Below are 19,650 nucleotides of genomic sequence, written 5' to 3'. Positions count from 1 at the left end.
ACAACAGAGTCTAGACAGTCAAAGGGGGAAAAAAAAGTCTTGGATAAAATATTCATGTCCAACAGCAAAGGCAGCACGAAGAAATAAGAAACAGAGAGAGAAAGTAAAGGTGGGTGTGTGTGTGGGTGTGTGTGGGTGGGGGGGGGTTAAAACAAGAAAACAAGTGTTGCTGATTAAAACAAGTAAAGTTTGTTGTACAAAGTGCACTGAGTGTTTAAGAGAGAGGTGTAAGTCATATCACTCTGAGCTGACACAGGCGCTGTGCTAACAGATGCAAGGAGCAGTAAACCTCATGTGTTTCCATGTTGGTCAAGGAAATACATCCCAGTGGTCACTGTGGATGATCCACACAACACACTGTCAGTGGTTTTCACAGTAACTGTGGAGTAACTACAGAGACACTCGTAGCTTTAACATTAGGATAGGAATGAACATTTATTCCATATTTTAAGAAGGTTTTGCTCAGCATAAAAGCATAATCACATCATTAGCATAAATAAATCAGTAAAGATTTAAAAAAGGAAACATAAAAAGTTAGTATTTGCAGCATAAAATGAAATTATTATTAGACCAAATATATTGGAGTATCCTTTTCTACAGTAATTAGATGATGTGTCATGTGGGTTGTTGAGCTGTGAGATGCAAACTGCTGTTTGTAAAGTCCACACTCGACTCTTTGTCCATCCATTTTAACAAAATACATAAAATACAACTTCTTTGACCGGGCATCAGTTAGTTTGGAGCCAATGAGAATGTGGTCGGATGAGGGGACTACAGAAAAGAGTAGGAAGAAGAAGAGTGGGATAAAGTCAAACAGGTGAGTGTAGTCTTAATTAACTTTGTACGATCACACAGCTCCATCATGAAAAGATTATGCATCAATATGAGATTTTCACTTCAGCTCAGCAGCTCAGTCTAGCTCAGGTTTCTCTTCACTTCTGCTCTTTGTTCCAGTAGAAACCACTGGTTAGAAAATGAACCTGAGAGAAAATTGTGATGAATTCCATCATCAAATGTAACTGATTTCGTCTCCCATAGAGGGACAAGTTCAGACATGACATTCTATTACTTTCTACTCAGTTCTTCTGTACTATAATCAAATCTACTAAACTCCAACAACAAACACGAGCGACTCCTTCTCCCCGGAGGAGACGAAGGTTCCTAGACAGATTATATTCAGCTCTGCTCCTGGATTTGATTCATTTCTGCTCCAGCAGTGATCTTTCCACAGTTTCTCTTCCTCCGTGGACAGGATGATTTTTCTTTCTATTTTATTTTGCTCCGTTGTATTCAGTGGAGACTCTCTGCAGAGAGACAGAATGTCATCCTCCACACTGAGACTCTTCTTCTCCTCTCTTCACTTCCTCAATTAGGCGGCTCATCCATCGCCGTGATTACATGCTGCTAATTAAGCGGCTAATCAGCTAATTACCCAGGAGCAGAGAGGAACGAGGAGTGTGTGTGTCTGTGTGTCAGTGTGTGTGTATGTGGCTAATGCAAGGTGTCATGTGTGAGACAGCAGAGCATAATTCCTATTAGTTTTTATGTGTTTTGTTTTATATTTCAGGATATTTTTTTATCTGTTAATGTTTATGAATGTGTGTATTTATTTCTCTAATCCTTTGGAGGTCATTTTTATTTCAATTTTTTTTTTGTAAGACAGCAATTAATCAACAGTCTTGTTGGCTCAGACACTCAGTTCTTTAAAATGCATCTATACATCTACATTAACTCCAAACTCAGTACTTTACATTTGGCTCTTAATGAGGCTAACATGAACAGGGTTGTTACACAGACCACATGAACCCAGAGCTGAAACACAGAGTGCCAGAGGGGGTCTGAATGATTCAGAGGAGGCTGCACAGGGCCCTGAACGTGCCGGGGAATATAGATATTTACTGGGTCTGAGACGTTCAGGGCATGCCGTAGAGGGTAGGAGCAAAATTTCCAGCAGCTCCAGACCAAACAGAAACACGGCTTTTACAAGGGAGCCTTGTAAAGCGTGTGGTTAGTTACCCACAGCTGTTTCTGCTGCTGCCGATGCCCCACACTGGTTTTACTGTCAGACATGATGTTTGTTGTAAAGGACTGTTATTTTACTGTGATGTTTAATAATTGTTCTGGTGACACAACAGGAGAGGCTGACTGCAGCATGAGTACAGTTTGTACCTTTAGATTGATGGATTAATAAGAAGGTGAAGTGGAAATGGAGGAATATGAGTCATGTGTGTTCTTTAAATGTGAACGTGTCAGAGCACAGAGATCATACATGCATCAGCGGCTCCATTCAGGCTTTAGCATCAGTGGCTCGTTCATCAGCTGCATTTTCACACAGGTGTACAAAGCAGAAGAATCCTTATTTCCACCAGTGTAGAACAGGTTCCACTCCGAGTCGCACACAGTCAGAGCATTCCAACCAACAACCCTGGACACAAATGCTCACAGGTAACCAGTGTGACCCACCACTGTGCAACAATCTAATTTTATGACACATCACCGATAATAGTAGTTACACTCAAAACTGGTGGAAATGCAGGCCGGTTCATTGTTCCACCAGTCCTGAAGTGAACCGGTTCAAGCTCCAGAGCTAAACTGGGGTTTGAATTCTTTTAGAGCTCCTGACTTTTTCCATCAAATCCAACTGTTAAACAGTTTCCTATAAGTGGAGAATTCCCTGAAGCATTCCTTGAAGTGTCTCTGAGTGAAATCACTTCACACATAGTTCCCAAAAATTCAGTCTGACATGTTTTGCATCATTTTGGCATCATTTGGGCACTGGGGATTGACCTGCGAACTTCAGGTCTGCATATGTCAGTTCCAAGGACGTCCCTTCACACGGCCAAAGCCTTTAATTCACAGATTGATCCTAAAATATCCTCAGTGATAATCGTATTACAGCGGTCTAATTCTGTCTGTGGGCTCCGGACCCGGCTAACACCAGATAAGACAGAAACGCTGAACTTCATTGATCCCCGAGGGGCGACTGGGACGTTACAGCAGCAAAGTAAAATGTTTCTGAGGAGGTAAAAGGTTTTCGGGGACAGAATATTAACGCAATAAAGGAGAGAGAGTGAAATGATCTGAACGGAATAAAACAATAAAAAATATTAGCAGCAGCAGAGCTTCTTTATAGCACTAATTAAACGAGTAGCCATGAGGAGAACAAATCCCCAGAGCTATTGACATTTTACCATATTCGATATGACAGATATGACTGATTAGTTCACCGGGCAGCCTCATCAATAATCCGCCTGCCAATCAAACGTGACCTTTAGAAGTGAGGTGATGAATTAACGGGGCCACGGGACGATCCGATACCAGACCACCAATCCATCAAAACAGCTGCAGTGAAGGAAGAGAAGCAAAGGTGCTGTGGTGATTTTGGTTCAACTTCTATTGAAGTGCACGGATTTCTCTCATGGTTTCGCTGCAGAAATATGTTAATTCCAGCTACAGCTGAAGCAGCTAAAACAGGTGTCCATTTAGAGGCTTGAAGTGATATAATGCAGAGCCTGTACTGGAGGTCTAGTGCTCTCTGAGGAACATAAGAAATAAGCAGCTGGTTGTGTTTGAAAGATTTTGTTTGAACCACACACAAGCTGTTTAATTCGGTTATTTTGGGGAATTTGTAGATTTCAACATTGCAGTTCATGGTTGGCATCTGAACTGAGGGTTCTGATAAACACGCTCATCGTTTAGAGGGCAATGACAAAGGAGGACTTGCTGTTTGTATTAGAATTAGAAAATAAAGAGACACAGGCCTAACAGACAGACACACAAAGACTGTCCATACCTCTATCTTCTTCCAGATGTCAGGGTCTTTGTCCTGACTCTGAATGTCCTCCAGCAGCTGCTGCACCAGAGACACACGTCCACGTCCGTCCGCCAGAGGCGCCGTCAGCTGCAGGTGGCAGTCCGAAGACCTCCGCCCCTCGTCCTCTTCAGACTGCACATCGCTTAGTGGGCCAGACTCTATGCTTTCACCCACAGAGGGCGCTATATCACTGGAGGAAGTGGGGCTAAAGCGGCTGACCAGGTTTCGTCGGTAAGGAAGCTGAGGGAAAGATGACGAAAGGAGAACGTCATGGGATTATGCTCTGGAACAACAAGTGTTTGTCAGCATTTATGGAGGCAAAAACACGGAAGGAAAAAAATATTTATATTATGTACCAGCGGTGGCAGAGGAGAAGGAATGTCGTCCCCACTCTCCCCTACGCTGCTCACGTTGTCCCCAGCGTCCCAGTCTGGGTTGAGCTCCGTCAAATCCCAGTCATCTACATCCTGCAGAGCCTCCTGGGCAGAGTCACCAGGCCTCTGCAGGGAGAGAGTTAAAGCTTCAACAAGAGCATCAGTTACAAGTTTCATTATCATTATGTTAATGTACGGTCTTTATTAACTCAGGTTAAAACAAACATCATATCATAGTTTATAGAATATAAACTGGCAACTAACCAGTGGGATGGACTGAGCCAGACTTTCCAGTTTCATAGCGAGCATCTCAGTCTTACGGAGCTGAGCAGGGAGAGCCAGGAACTCCTCTGACCCATACCAGTGCTCCCGGTCTGGACTGACTTTTGATGGAACCTGAGCCCCCTGCTGGAGGAGAAGGGATGATATATAGAAGTTATAAGAGGAAAAAAGCACACTTCACACAGAGAGTGGCTGGGCAGAAAAAACAACTGTGTTGTCAGTTACCAAAGGTCGGCACTGACTGATCACACCTGCATTATTTAAACAAATAGTTCTTGATTTAAACGGTAATTCTGGTAAATTATTTATTATATTACATTTATTTTATATGAAATGTTCTGCAGGTATCGAAAAACAAGTTCAATTTGCATCACTCTCCTCGATGCTTCAAAGAGTTCTTTAACTGAAATGGACTAAATTCTTTGGATTTAGGAATTATATTTGAATTAAATTTCGGGGAAATTTGTTATGGGATGTGAAACGATAACATTTACTGCTGTGGTGACTTTTAATATAAGTGTCCATCTACAACCTGTGTCTGTCTCCTTTTCATTCACAAAAGCACTTTTAAAACAACCTCAGCTCTCCAAACTCTCCTCCACAAAACGAATAAACCTTCACCTTCTGCCCCTGGCGCTTCACAATCCAGACCGCTGTCTTGCCGGGAGGTGGTCGGGGGTCTGACTCCTCTCCAGAAGCCTCCAGGTCTGAGGAGAGGAACTGCTCCCTCATGGGGGAGGGCAACGAGGAGTCAGAGTCCCCCTCACTGTGTGCATGTGTCTCCGTCTGCGTCCTCTCCATTTGTTTTGATATTTCATCCTGAGACGCCGGATCCTGGAGAGGCAGGGGGGCGTTGGCAGGTCCGCCTGGCCGCAGATGAGCCCCTCTGGTCGGTCAGAGGTCTTTGAGCGCATCCCTCTGAGCGCCCACCGTGTCTGGAGCTCACATGGTTTCTCTGCAGGTTTCTCCCGTTCATGACCTGTTTAGTTAAAGGGAAAAGGTTAAAGGTGACATTATGGAGGAGGCTCTGGTTTATTGGACAAATGTGACAGAGGGGGAAATAAAGATGGCAGAGTACAGATTATCAAACTTAGTACAGTCGGAGTTTCCACTCCTACTAATCCAGGTGGATTCTACCACTTCCTGTTTGGCAGTTGGTCCTTCCACCTGGAGGTAACATGAACTGAAGCACATGGAAACATTCTGCAAATGCAATGTGAATGTGTGCATGTTGTTTATCATTAACGTGTATTAAATCAGATTGCACACTGAAATAACAAGAGCTCTTTCTCCTGTTAGCGAAGGTAGCATGTGTTCAGCTAGCAGCCTTAACTTCAGAGGCTGTGATCTATAAGAGCTGTGGTAAATTCACAATGCTTTGTTGTTCCACATGTTAGCTGCTGAATCATGAAATCTGCAAAAAATAAAACACAAGTGCAAATAAAAGGAGGACAAACCTGCAGGCTCTCGTAGGACTGTGAGACATTTTCTGGATAAACCGAGTCCAGCTCCAACCAGAACTTGGAGCGATCTGGAGGATCCATGAGGGAGGGGGTGCTTCGGCTCAGCTCGGCCTGGAATTGGAGCCCAGACAGCGGGTTAACCTTCCCCAGACCTCCCCTTGAGTCCTCCACCCCGGTTCCTCCGTCTGAGAACAGGGCAGCTCTCTTGGGGAGCGACGGCTGCGTGGGGGACACCTCCATGCTGTGGCTCACACCCTGCAGTGGGCGCTTTACACTCTCACTGTGGTTGGGCATGCCACATTGCATTGTGGGTAACATTGAAGGAGAATGGTTGTGGTTTGTTAAGTCACCGGGTGTGGTGAGTTCAGGTGAAATGTTACAGAGTTCTTGGTTTGAGAGGCAGGGTCCCTCACTCTTCACTGACCCCAGATCTGGGTTTTGGTCTTGGGCCGGATCAAGCTCCTGCTCCTGCTCCTGCTCCTGCTCCTGCTCCTGGGAGGGGTCCTGGTTGCTTGGCTCAGTTCCCCGGGACTCAGGCTCGTCACTCGGGCTGTAGTCACTCAACTCGAAGGCAGTGATACCACAGTCTAAAGAGAAGTAGTCCTGGCTGCAGCGAATGGTCAGCTGACCGCAGTCGTCCACCTCTGTCAGAGCGTCCAGACGAGTCTGGAGAGGAAGGATCCATCAGTTTCAATAGATCAGTAAATTACTGCTGCTTCTTTTGATCAGTTCTCAAATTATCAACACAAAACCTGAGACCACATGGGTGTGTGTGTGTGTGTGTGTGTGTCTGTGTGTTACCTGGTGCTGGTCCTGGCTGAAGGCCTGCAGGATGTCCGTCTGGCGGGTGTAGTTTCCGTTGGAGTCCTGCAGACCCTGCAGCAGACGCTCCTTCAGGACAAGGACTGACACTCTCAGCTGGTGCCACAGCAGCTGCACCGTCCTGAACCGCCAGACACAACAACACCTGCACTTAATGACCAGCTTTAAATAAAACAATTACATATCAAACCACGTCACTGTTGAGAACTGTGAGGTGGTTTATGGAAGTGCTGAAACTTTTACTGAACTTAAAGTTGCTTTTTGTATTCATTCCACATCCTGTGACTTTCTTTGACAGCAAAGAGATATTATTTGTTTCCCACTCCACACTTATTAAAAAATGAATTGGTATGCATTCACAGTGTTTTTCCTTCATGCTGTGAGAAGAAGCTGTTTAAAAGGTGTAGTAAAACCTTTGGAAATCATCTGAATGTACAGTGTTTGTAGCTGCCAACATAAAAACTGATGATTCATCAGTTTATTATTATTAGTGCCATTTAAAAACAGTTGCTTAGGTTAAGAAAACTTTATCAATATAGAAACAATAAAGCAGGAATAGTTCTAGACTTGTTTTTTGTTTACAACAGTTTCTACTCAAGTCAAGCAGACACATTAAACCCACAGGAAACTAATGAACAGAGAAACAGTGATGGGACACTGTATATGAAAGCATGAGAAGCAGCATGCAAAATGGAAAGTACATCTCATCTCATCTTGTGGAGACTTGCCTGATGTCGACGATGATGTTGACGGAGTAGGACAGCAGTTTCAGGGAGAACTCTGTCTCCAACAGGGCATGAATCTGCTCCACATGGTCTGAGATGTCCTCACAGATGTCCTGAAGTCACAACACAAAAAGACAAACAAAAAAAATCAGCAACATTACAAAAGTGATAAAATGTCACAGAATAATGAGTAACAAAGCCGGACCTGATCCCTGCTGCAGTAGTGTGTGTGTATCAGAGCCAGTGGAGAACACAAACATCTGCAGAGCGCCACAGTAAAAGCAGAACTGATGTGTGACGGCACAGTTCCAGTTTTAGACATGAGTCAGTTTCATGTGGGATCAGTTCCAGGTTTATCTGTAAAAACATGGAGCCTCTCTGTCAGGGCTCAGCACCGTCTCCATTTAACACTTATTACTGACTGATGTTACTACACTAAATTCAGACGCTGCAAAAACCACACACACTCACAGACAGACAGACTCCAGCAGCAAAAATAACAGCGGGTGCAAGAAGTTTACTTAGCATGAACATACAGCTTGCACTACACCATGTGGCCACTTTATTAGGTACATCTGTACAAGTTAATGTATCTAATACAACACCTCTGCTATAAAGTCTACCTTAACAAAGTTTTTAACATTCAGTTCACAGAGGAGTTAATTAAACTATGATCACATTCCTAATGTTTCGTCCATTTGCATTAATGATGGAGGCAGAACACCTGTTAGCTACAACTACAGTGAGAAAACTACCTGATCCTATTCCTAAAGGAATAGTTTTTGGGAAAAAAGAAGCAACATCATAATATAATAACATCATGTTCTAAACGTAGCATGACATTTATTATCAGAAAATGTATTCATGTCTTTTATTCATTTTTATTATTCCACTCCGTGTTGTTTGAACTAAACTCATTCAAACTAAAATTAGACGACCTTTGAAGAAGCAGGTGACCTGGCTTCGAACCCTCGTCAGATACTTTACAACCACCCCTGGTGGCTGAGTCACCATGCTGCTCCATGGTGACCTGCCTGAACAACACAACACCTCCCTCTCTGCTGCTGCCTGGATTAAAACACCGCCCGGCATGTGAGAATGTAGGTCACGCATGCTGCCAGCTTGGCTCATGCTAGCTTGGCTACCAGTGTGACCTGCTGAGCACAGTTCCAAAATAAATTCATCAGTACTGTAAGAGGGGCTGCAGCCCTGCTGGAACATGCTGCCTGCATGTAGCTCAGGTACAGGCAGCAGCGTGCACAGAGCTCATCACGTCACCTGTACGAGCACAGGTGGCCGGCTGAGTCAGACTGAAAGTGGCTGAGTGTCAGCACACTTCTGTCTGTGCTCTGCCTCCAGGTGACCAAACGTGGGCCGACTCTGGCCCGTATGCGTCTGACAGATTTAGCTGGAAGTTTGGGAGTGCAGACCTGGGCTGATTTTGGGTCAGTCAGCAGCTCAGGGGCCAGTTCACTACTCATTCATCACGAGTCTGGCATGAGTCTGAGAACCGGGTGAGCTGTATTTAGGATGCTGCTGTGCCAAAACATCTTAGCTACCTCTGTAGGTGCCGCAGCAGCAGCCAACCAAAAATGGGGTGATATCCGGCACCCTACTGGCCAACTAGCAGAAAACTGTTTGTAAATGATGTTAAACTCCACTAATCAGGTCTCCAGCTCTCAGTGCTCAACCCTGCTTCCAGCAGCAGCAGCTGTTTTCATCAGACAAGCTCTGATAAAGCCACCGGCCAGCATACCTGCTCAGCAGCAAACCGACACCGTCAGAGACCAGCTGGTGACGGTGCAGCATTCAGCTGCTAAACACACTGATATTTTTCCCAGGAGCTGGTGGAGACCAAGCCAGAGCTAAAGGAAGAGTGAATTTTAAAGTTACATTCATCAGGTGGACACAAACACAACTCTTTAACACAGCTCTGAACCAGTAGAAAAAGGGACTGAGCTGCCAATCAAGCATGAAGGCTTGTTTTATTCTCTTTCCCAGAGCGGACACTAAAACTGAAATCAAGTGCATTTCAAGTGATAGAAGTGATGAGCATGTTTCTGAGCTTGTAGTTGCATCCCTGAAGACAGCACTGAGAGCTCGTCACGTCTTTCTCAATCAGGATATCTGGTGTAAAGCGTGCGGTTCATACGACGCTTTTATCTCACAGCCGAACCCACAGCTCCGAGGGGACGCCGCCGCCTCATCAAAAACATCCCAATGGGAGATCAAGAACGAGCCCCGAGAGGATGGAGCGTAGTAAGAGTGTGGTTAACACGCTGTCCAGGAAACACACACACACACACACACACACACACACACACACACACACACACAGAAACTCTGAAGTAGACCTGACACACAAACTGTACACACACAAAGCTTGAGTGAAGTTAAATATATACTGTACATACACAAGTCCCTTTATCTACACAAAATGAATGTGAAGTCATCATTAAAACACACACACACACACACACACACACACACACACACACACACTCAGTTTCATCATCAAAGTGCTGTCATGTCTTTCTAAAACAGTGGTGAAAATGTCACCGGTGTCTTTCAGATGCTTCAATAATTCACACACAGCTTTCAAATGCTAATATAGAGACACACACACTCACATACACACACACACACACACACACACACACACACACACAGCACTTAACAAAGGCCCTATCTGACTGAATTAACACAGGAGTCTGTCGTTTCCATCTGAAGTCATTTGTTAGATGATCTTCGGTCCAGTCAGACTGCTGAGAGCTAATGAGACCTCGCCGTGTGTGTGTGTGTGTGTGTGTGTGTGTGTGTGTGTGTGTGTGTGTGTGTGTGTGTGTGTGTGTGTGTATCAGGGTGCTGCACATTCTTGCACATTTTTTCCTGAGGAGTGGTTTTTGTCCCAGTGACCTGATGCTGCTGTACATATTGGTTTGGGTTTGAGTTAGAAATTATTATTTTGTCAATTTGCATCTTCAACACAACAAAAACATAATTCACACGTTATGATACAGACTGTAAAGCTGGCGACTTCTGTCATGGTTGCACAGCTGAATATCCACATCACATCAATCATGTTTTCAGCAGAAACACAGAAAATACCACAAACAGATTACAGTTCATAACAGCAGCTAGAGAGTGAACTATGATTGATCAGTTCTGACCAGTGAAACAGCAGCAGGCTCTCTGTAGCTCTGGCTGTAGTTATTTCTCTGAGAGTTCTTCATGGTCAGTGGAGAAGTGGATTATGTTGTAGAAGAGATATTTCTAGTCTGTCTACGTCATGAAATTTACAACATGTGCAGAAAGTTTACTCTGAATCAAAAAGTAATCTGGTGAAACAGTCGTCCTGCATCACAACAGTCCCAGTGAACTGTGATGTTACAGCTGAGACACACCTGCTGCATCTGTCATGACTCCAGGTGTCTCCTGGCTCCAGATACGTCAGAGTGAATTTAACAGTGACATCTAGAAGAGGGACAGACTGAAAACAAAGACTGATCTGCGCTCTGTGACGAGGTATTATCTAACTAACAGCAGAGGCTGAGGAGCAGGTGCAGGCTGCTGCTGAAACTAATTATTCACGTGGATATCTGGACTCTGTTTAGCTGAAGCATCCAGCACCAGCAGTCCACAGGACGTAGATCCATTTGCAGGTTTTTAAAATTATTGCAATACGACTATCGTGTACATTAAAGGACCAATGTGTAGGATGTAGGTTTCAGAAGTTTCAGAGATGCAACCAGCTGAATACTCCTCCCCTCACTACTTCCTGTCCAAGCCTATAGGAGAACCTGTGGTAAGGTAGAAATATGAGGGGCCCACTCTAGAGCCTGTGTTTGTTTTGTCCTCTCTGGGCTACTGTAGAAACATGGCAGGCTCCACGGAGGAGGACCTGCTCAGAGTCTTAGTCTTAGTTTCAGGTGACTGTACACTAATGAAAACATAATTACACAATGTATATTCCATTTCTGCCAATACATCCTCCCCTAAATCCTACAAACTGAGTCCTGGAAAATATGACACTGAATCTTTTTGCATTTTGCAGAAAAGATGATAAAAATTGTGAATCATCCCAAAGCTTGAAAACTGAACCATGCTCACCTCGTCACATGGTAGATGACAAACAACAAATATGATTACTGCGTCACCCTCATGTGACAAGTTCAACACACAGTCACCTGAAAGTTTCACAACTCAAACTGAGAAGAGAAAACTTCAGGGGCATTTCAGCAACTTTTACTTTTAATCTGACAGTTGATTTACTTTAAAAGGCTCAGTTTGCCCCAAGCATGTGTCTATACCAACCCTTGTGTGCGTGTGTGTGTGTGTGATTTACAGTAATACATTCATACTAGCTTTCTAATTCTGGATAATAGATTCTATGATACACGCTCAATATAGAACACGTTCTCTTGCACCCCGGTCACGTAGAGTCAAGACATGACCTGTCAATCACAGAGTCCATACGTCCAGCAGGGTTTCTAATTGCCTAAAATCTATCTGAAACAAGTCGACTCTGGCTTCAGCTCCAATCCCATCTCGCCCTCATCACCGCCAACATCAAGGGCTTCAGAGCTGCTGCGTTCAAACCACCAGCGACAGCTCCGCCTCATCCGCACCCATTCGATCTAATAACCTTCAACTTCCTCCACTTCAGCCCATCAGCGCAGCGTGTTTTACCTTGGAGATCAAATACTCCCTGCTCCTTCTCCCCCTGGAGTATTCAAATTAAGCGGCTTCAAAGACGACCCGCTGCTGCGATACAAAGACTTGTTACAGTAATTTTTTCAAAGTGGTAGCTTCTGAGAAAAGACTCCCAACTCCTGCCTTTTCGTCTCAGGTTGCGTTCATGGCCGGCGCGTTCAGAGCTGGGTTATCTGCAGCAGTTTCTCTGCTGCTGGATATTTGAACTACTTCAACTCTGCCAGGACCAAAGTGTAACTCAGAGACACGAGAAAATGAGAAGTTGTCAGTATACATGTGTAAAGAGGCAGAAAAAGAGCGACTGAACAACAACAGTTCACAGAGCAGCCGGACACAGCATCGGCAAGATCGGAGAAAAGTTAAAGACTGATTTGTTGAGGAGGAAAAAAGATGTTTGAGCAAAACCAAGTGAAGCAAAGAGGCAGAAAACAAAAATACACAAATGGCTGATTTTACTGACTTCATCCTCATCTAGGACTGAAAACATCTCTCAGTCTCCAGGTTTACATCCTGTTAACCCCTGTTAAAGAACAGGTAATGTAGACTTGTTCAAATCCTGGTAGATTCAGAGGGAAAATCATGAGGATGGAGAAGCTGGCAGCGTCACTGCCTCTTCTTCTCTGGACTCACTTTGCATTCTGTGATGCTTCATTTAGACTAAAAATGATTTCATGATTATAGTGTTGTTTTACATGAGCTTTTGCATGGTAGGAAACTGCACATTTTGGGGGTTCAGGCTTTCATAAATACAAGAAGATCATCACAGATTAGAGAAATTCCTGAATAGAAAAAGATTAAAAAGATAAAGAGATAAACATCATTTTGTGTGAAGCATTTTTAAACCATGAAACCGGTCTGAAAACACCATCCTGCCACAAACATCCGGTTCATACTGAAGTTAAACTGCATCACCAACAAAGCACTGTCAACTTTTCATGTGATTTCAACAGCAGGAATCTTTCTGAACACAGAGATGTTTATGTTTTAGTCTCTAAAAAGTGATCCTGTGACATGACGACACCAAAACTGCCTGAGGAAGCTTAACCAGACTTTGGTTATGCAGCATCAACCACCCTTTTCATTTATACTTTCTCCATTTAAGTGAAAATGACCTTCGACAAAATCATTCACAGCAGCCGACGCTGAGCAGGTCAGAGGTCAGAGAACAAAAACAGAGTCTTACCTTTTCACACCATTTGACCGTCTGTTATCAGATCAATCTTTTTTTTTTCAACATTCAAAAATCAGAAATCAGAATCCAAAACTGTTCCTCAGACACTAATACGATAAAAAAAAGTTTTTTAAAAAGTCAGAAAGTTGACACAGATCGAGCGTGGTTCTTCAGTCCAAAGCACCAAACACACTGCTGCTGCTCCCATGTGGGAAATGGTGACCGACTGACATGGTGTGTGTGTGTGTGTGTGTGTGTGTGTGTGTGTGTGTGTGTGTGTGTGTGGTGACCTGCTTCTTGAGTGGGGGTGTTGGGGAGAGAAGGGAGGGGTGACAACAGTTGGAGAAGTTATTTTAGGACCAACCTCACCCACCCCCTCACACACACTCACACACACACTGTGGCTGTACATTCTGGGTGTCATTCCTACCACTTAAAACATACATACACACACACACACACACACACACACACACACACACACACTAGTCTGTTGTACTTCCCCTGTCTGCCCCTTTTCTCTCTAAACATCAACTATATTCTGTAACTTTCTGTAAAAGCTCTGGAGGTGCAGACATGTGACTGTACAAAGCTCCTCTCACATCTGAATGAACGTACGAGTCATTTTTATGTAAAAGTCACGGCAGCAGTCTTACTCTGACCTGGTAACATTTACATTACACTTGAATATCACTGGGTTAACGTTAAGGCTGCAGCAGGAGAACAAGGTCCACAAACTAAAAGGCTTTTATTTGTGGACAGGAAAGTTCCAGACACGACTTTCAACACATAAACATGTCATCAAATTTACTGCGTCTGTGTAAACAAGGCGTCACACACACAACAACAACAACAACAACAACACAAGCAGGTTTACATGTTAGTAAAGCCTGTGTGTTGTATGTACAGACTGGTGACAGTTAACACCAGTCCTCTAGAGGACATTCCCTCATTTGGTGTTCCTCCTGAATCTGCAGCTACTGCCACTCACAAAGGTTCAGCCTTTCTTTATCAGTTCCTTCTATCTTGCAGTAATAATATCAAATACTTACCAATACAATAACATATCGGTTTTACATACACATGCATACAGCTTATGAACTCATACCTCTGTGCTGCATCTCTAAATGACATTTAAATAAAGGTTAATGGATGATTTGAGTTCAAAAATGTGCCCATGTGGACCTCTGGGTTATGATGCATTGTGATGGGCAGGGCCCGCTTTGACTGTCTCCACCACTGGTTGTGTTGTACTGTGTTGTAAACACACACACACAAGTTTTGTATCTTCTCTGTTTGTGACATGATACATTCACTGACCCTTAAGCCTTCAGCCTCATTCTTTAAACCTAAACTCACGTGTTGACATAAGGACCAGACAACGTCCTCACTCTGAAGGTTTACAGCTGTAAGATGGAAGAAGAAGAACAGCACAGAAAAGTGTTTTTTCCTTTCATACATGAAAACACACCAGAGTGTCAGCACTCGCTCAGACACACACACTTGTATTGTCTGCAGTGCAACAGCTGCCTATTGTGACAGTTGTGAGAAGGACAAAGGAGAGAGAGGGAGAGAAGAGAAGGTTAAGGCTATTTCCTGGAAAGAAAACGTATTTCATCATTAAAATAATAATACATGTCTGACTGTAAAGTGTCAGGCCCTGAAAACTGACAGACTTTAACAGCAGCTGTTGGATTCTTTCTGTTTAATATCTGCTTGGGATGAGACTGGTGCACCTCTGTTGTGCTGTGTAGAAAAGCGACAGATATTTCTGATCTGCTGCCTCTGTGCTTCAGGTTCTATTAGACTCAGGCAACTAAAACGACTTGGTAACGGTTGAGGAAAAGACTGTTTTCATGGTTAGCAGAGGGAGACCAATGTTAGATGGTGTTCAGTAGCTCCTGACAGACAAGAGCCATAATTCACTCAGTCATTTGATCCTTGTTGTTGTTTTGTGTCTCGGGGATCACGCTAACAGACAAACAGCTGAGTTCATCCAGATTAAAACCTGCAGGTGTTGTTCTGCCGCTCTAAACATCGGCCATGTTGGAGAACAGTGAACAAACAGGCAGATCACAGCACTTCATGAGCAATCAGCTCTCTTGCTGCTGCTGTGTCTCTGTATGTACTGACAGTTATATTTCTGTAACTGTGAGGACCTTCATAGATTTCCTCCATTTCCTAATCACTAATCTTAAAAGCTCTACAATTCACTCCCTGCCTTTTCTGCAGTTCGGAGGTTTTGGAGATGTCCTGGTCTCAGCTGACAGTGATGATATTTGAGTGTGAGTGAGTTGAAAAGGTCAGCTGAACTTAGTGAACCACCAACTCCCACTACCAACTTTTCTTCTTTCCTACTCTCCTTCTTTCCTTCTGTCCTCTCTTTCCCTTACATTAATATCTATCCCTCCATGCTGAGGGCAGTTCCCAGGATTCCTGGCGTTGCAGCAACAGTGACATCAGGAGACAGAAATATCATGACAGCTGGGAGACATGCAGGCTGGACTCTGCAGCTTCTGGACTGTGTTTAAATAAAACTGTGTTGGTCTGAATCAGGGACAAATGGATCACGTTTACTGTAAAAGCCTGATCATGGTGCAAAACTGTGAGATGATGTTCATGATTTTAACAGAAACTACTTTCTATAACTTTACAGTATGATTTACATGAAAGACGACGTTCATTCAGAGCAAACAGAGCTGAAGCTGAAGAGCTTCTCCAAAGTAAAGTCCATAAGAAAAGGTGAAAGTCCAGCATCCAAAGCTACTACTCAAACTGCCTCTGCAAAGAGGATGATACAGTCCTGATACAGTACACACTGTCTGACTGACAGGTGACACCACAGCAATGACTTTTAAGCTACAATGAAGATTCAAAAGGAGAAAGGAACCAAAAATGATCTAATACAGTAAACAGGAACACTGACTCAGGTGTTTTCACACCTGCACAGTCCAGTCTGTTTAGTTGGACTCTGGTTCCCCCTGTGGTGTGATTGATTTGGGCAGGTTTGAAGTAATCACAGTCAGGTCCAGACCAAAAAAAAAAAACAGCATAAAGGTTGAACTGAGACCAGGAGTCTTGGTCCGGTCCCAACAAACTCTGCAACAGTTTGTGATGAGAATGTGATCCAACCTGTAGCCAGGTGTGCTTTGCATAGGTTTGTCTGGTGTATAGCACAGATAATTAGTACAGGTATTAGCAAATGCTAATTCTGCTGTCTGAAATTACAGAGCAGTGTTTCTCTCACAGAAATTTACACTAATCCAGAACACAAGAGCTTATTCTATTTTGTTGCTTTCACTGCAGAAAACAATGCTTCAAGTTTACAACTGATTCAAACAAGAGCAAACAAAGTGTGGTGTGAAAACTCAGTGAGTCTCTAAAGTCTCTGCTGCAGTTGTGTCTACTGATGGGACACGTGAGCCTGTGTGTGTGTGTGTGTGTGTGTGTGTGTGTGTGTGGTGTGTGTGTGTGTGTCACTGTAATGTGTGTTCACACCAGCAGCCTCTCCCAGTCAGAGCAGCCCAGGACATTCTCCATGCAGCTGTTACACACTGCCTGCAGCCGGATGCTTAGAATGGCTGAGAGGCTGGCATACCAACACACACACACACACACACACACACACACAGACAGAAACATTGGTTGCATCACTATAATCATGTCCTACAGTCTCTCTGTGGCAAGGTCAAGTTATAGAAAAACGCCCTGCAGGCAAACGCATTATAAATCTGACAGAGAGAGGAAGAGAGAGAAGAAAAGAAGGAGAGGATAAAAGAAAGAAACAAAGCGAGGAAAGAGCAGCGAGGACAGGAAGAAGAAAAGGAGAGATCACCGGAGGCGTGAATCCAATTTCAAACAGCAGTCTGGAGATCTGTCTGCTCCCATCTGCACCAAACGCCACGCCCGCAATTAAGTCAAATAAAGCTCGTGCTGACTCCAACCGGGATGCTCTGTGTCGAGGTAACGTCCAATCAGACGCTCTGTGCGCAGCTACAAACCCTGACAGGTTGAATCCAGACATCAGCTGCCGATGATACTGAAGAACTTAAATACAAAACACAATCATTTACCGGCTTCCAAACAAACTGTAAACACAGAAACATCAGCAGTTAGCAGCAGTGCTACACTGCTCATAGGCAGGACTGAAGTGTAGCATTCGATGCTACCAGCTCAAACTTTAATTTCACAATATAAGATATTAGAACATTTCATGTTCATGTGTTAAGTAGAGATCTGGATGGTTAGCTTAGCTTAGCATAAAGGCTGGAAGCAGGGGGAAACTGTTAGCTCCATCCTAAGCTCAAAAACACACCTAGTTAGTGTGAATAACCCTGGTTTTAGGGGGAACAATGTTCAGACTAACATGATCAGATGTACTGGGTTGGATACACTCTCCCAAAAAACTAACACTTTCATTTATGTTTTTGGATTAAATCAATGAAATGTAACATGTGGTTGGTGACTTTTATAAGTGTTTATAAGTGTATGTCTTTAACTAGAAAAGATCTCTTTCTATCAGCAGCCACTATTTGTTGTATTGTTGAGATGAGATTGATTTGTGTTATTGATAACTATTTATCACAGTATATGCAGAATGTTAAAGCAACTACATGCAGAGCTGAATAAAAGAAAAATCATAAATAAATAAAACTTTGAACAGGTGTGTTCAAATGACGTTTTCCCTCCACCTTAGCTTTACAATCTGGCAAGACATGTTTGTATTTCTGTCAGTGAGAATGTGTCTTCACTGTTGTAATACAGAAGATTTACCACTAGATGGAGCTGTCGACCAGGGAATGAGTCTCTCAGTTCTATCAAAAAAATCAAGTCAAAGTTAATGTTTAGTGCAACACACACACTTCCACAACACACAGCCACCGTCAGTCAGATCAAACTGTGTGATGTTTGCCGCCGTTGGAAGGCAGAAACATTTTTAAAACTGTCTTTAGTAGAAAGAGAACGTTGGTGAACGTCTGGAACGACCTCCAGCTCAAGTGACAAACTGGATCTCTCCTGTTTTACTGTCAGACTTCATTCAGAAAGCTGCTGCTCACTGATGGATTATGACTGAATGTGTGACTGGTGAGATTTCTGCTGTGGCTGCAGCTCAGATCTGACACCAACACGAATTGACAGATGTGTCAGAATTCACGCAGCGCGAACAAAAACAGAAGGCGTCACATCTGTTTTTATTTGTGGTTTTTTCCCTCCAGCACTGACTGGACTCCAGCTTCTATCTGTCCTTCCTTTGTTACTTCTTAACGTCGTCTTTGTCTGTCAGCAGAGCTCTGACAAGCAGCCGGATCTCAAACCATGAAGGACAGAAGATTTAATTGTTGTCATAAGAACACTGACTAAGACTGGGCAGAGGAACAAGTTTCATGTCACTTAAATGTCTGTGGATCCAATTTTATATTGAATTGCAAAGCATGGCACTGAGTGGCATTTATTCTAAATATTCCTCAACATTTTCTTTCACTTTCCAGCAGTTACCAGCAAGTTCTGAGGTGTTCTCACCACCAGAGGGCGCCACCAGGTGACCTTACTACACAGAAAGTGACTTAGCACCTGACCCCCAGTGTTGGAGTCTCACCTTGCTGCAGCAACACACTGCTTTACAGCCTGAAGCTACTCTTTACAAAGACAAACATGAGTTCATTTTTAATGAATTCAGTTTAAAAAGTAGAGTTTGTCTCTGGTTCTAGTGAAGAGTCAGAGAACAGAAACATCAGCAGCAGATAAATCAAATGCACTCACACACAGACACACACAGATCAGGACACAAAGCTGTAGTTGTTGCTCTGTCTCACACACACACACACACACACACACACACACACAATGTCGTCACATAAGTCTGACCTTGTCACTTTAGTCATTTCCCAGAACCAGGCAGAGAGCCAGCACATCCCAGGACCACAAACACACACACACACACACACACACACACACACACACAGAGCTGTGTAATCTGGGAACAAACAGATACTGAGTCTGTCGGACTGAAGATCTTTGTGTGTGTGTGTCCGTTCTACTTCTACCTCTGTCTTTGTGAGGACCAAAGATTGAAGCTAAAGATGTGGTGAAGATTCAACAGACATCTGCACATCAGCGGGAGCTATCTAAAAAACAATGCTTGAGGGGTGCACCTCTGTCACTGTATCAAACCTGGTTCTAACTGGCCTGTTCTGTCTCACCATGGATAGAAATGTGTGAATGAGAGGGGGGGGTCACACCCAGCTGCGAGCAACTGTTTAGGACATAATTTTCACATATGAAGAAA

At 43.7% G+C, this 19,650-nt stretch overlaps 1 protein-coding gene across 1 annotated transcript in view; it reads right to left on the bottom strand.

Moving 5' to 3' along the window:
• The window catches only part of akap6 (A kinase (PRKA) anchor protein 6), a 169,225-nt gene that overhangs the window by 114,144 nt on the left and 35,431 nt on the right, over positions 1 to 19,650 (bottom strand). Inside the window, 8 exon segments of the mRNA XM_051078111.1 lie at positions 3,794 to 4,054; positions 4,171 to 4,314; positions 4,453 to 4,596; positions 5,092 to 5,304; positions 5,342 to 5,449; positions 5,928 to 6,599; positions 6,735 to 6,876; positions 7,484 to 7,593. Coding sequence (XP_050934068.1) covers positions 3,794 to 4,054; positions 4,171 to 4,314; positions 4,453 to 4,596; positions 5,092 to 5,304; positions 5,342 to 5,449; positions 5,928 to 6,599; positions 6,735 to 6,876; positions 7,484 to 7,593 — 1,794 coding nt within the window.

This window comes from Lates calcarifer, linkage group LG19 (genome assembly GCF_001640805.2).
Source record: "Lates calcarifer isolate ASB-BC8 linkage group LG19, TLL_Latcal_v3, whole genome shotgun sequence".
NCBI classification, from domain to species: Eukaryota; Metazoa; Chordata; class Actinopteri; family Centropomidae; genus Lates; species Lates calcarifer.
This window is presented reverse-complemented; position numbering and strand designations above follow the sequence as displayed.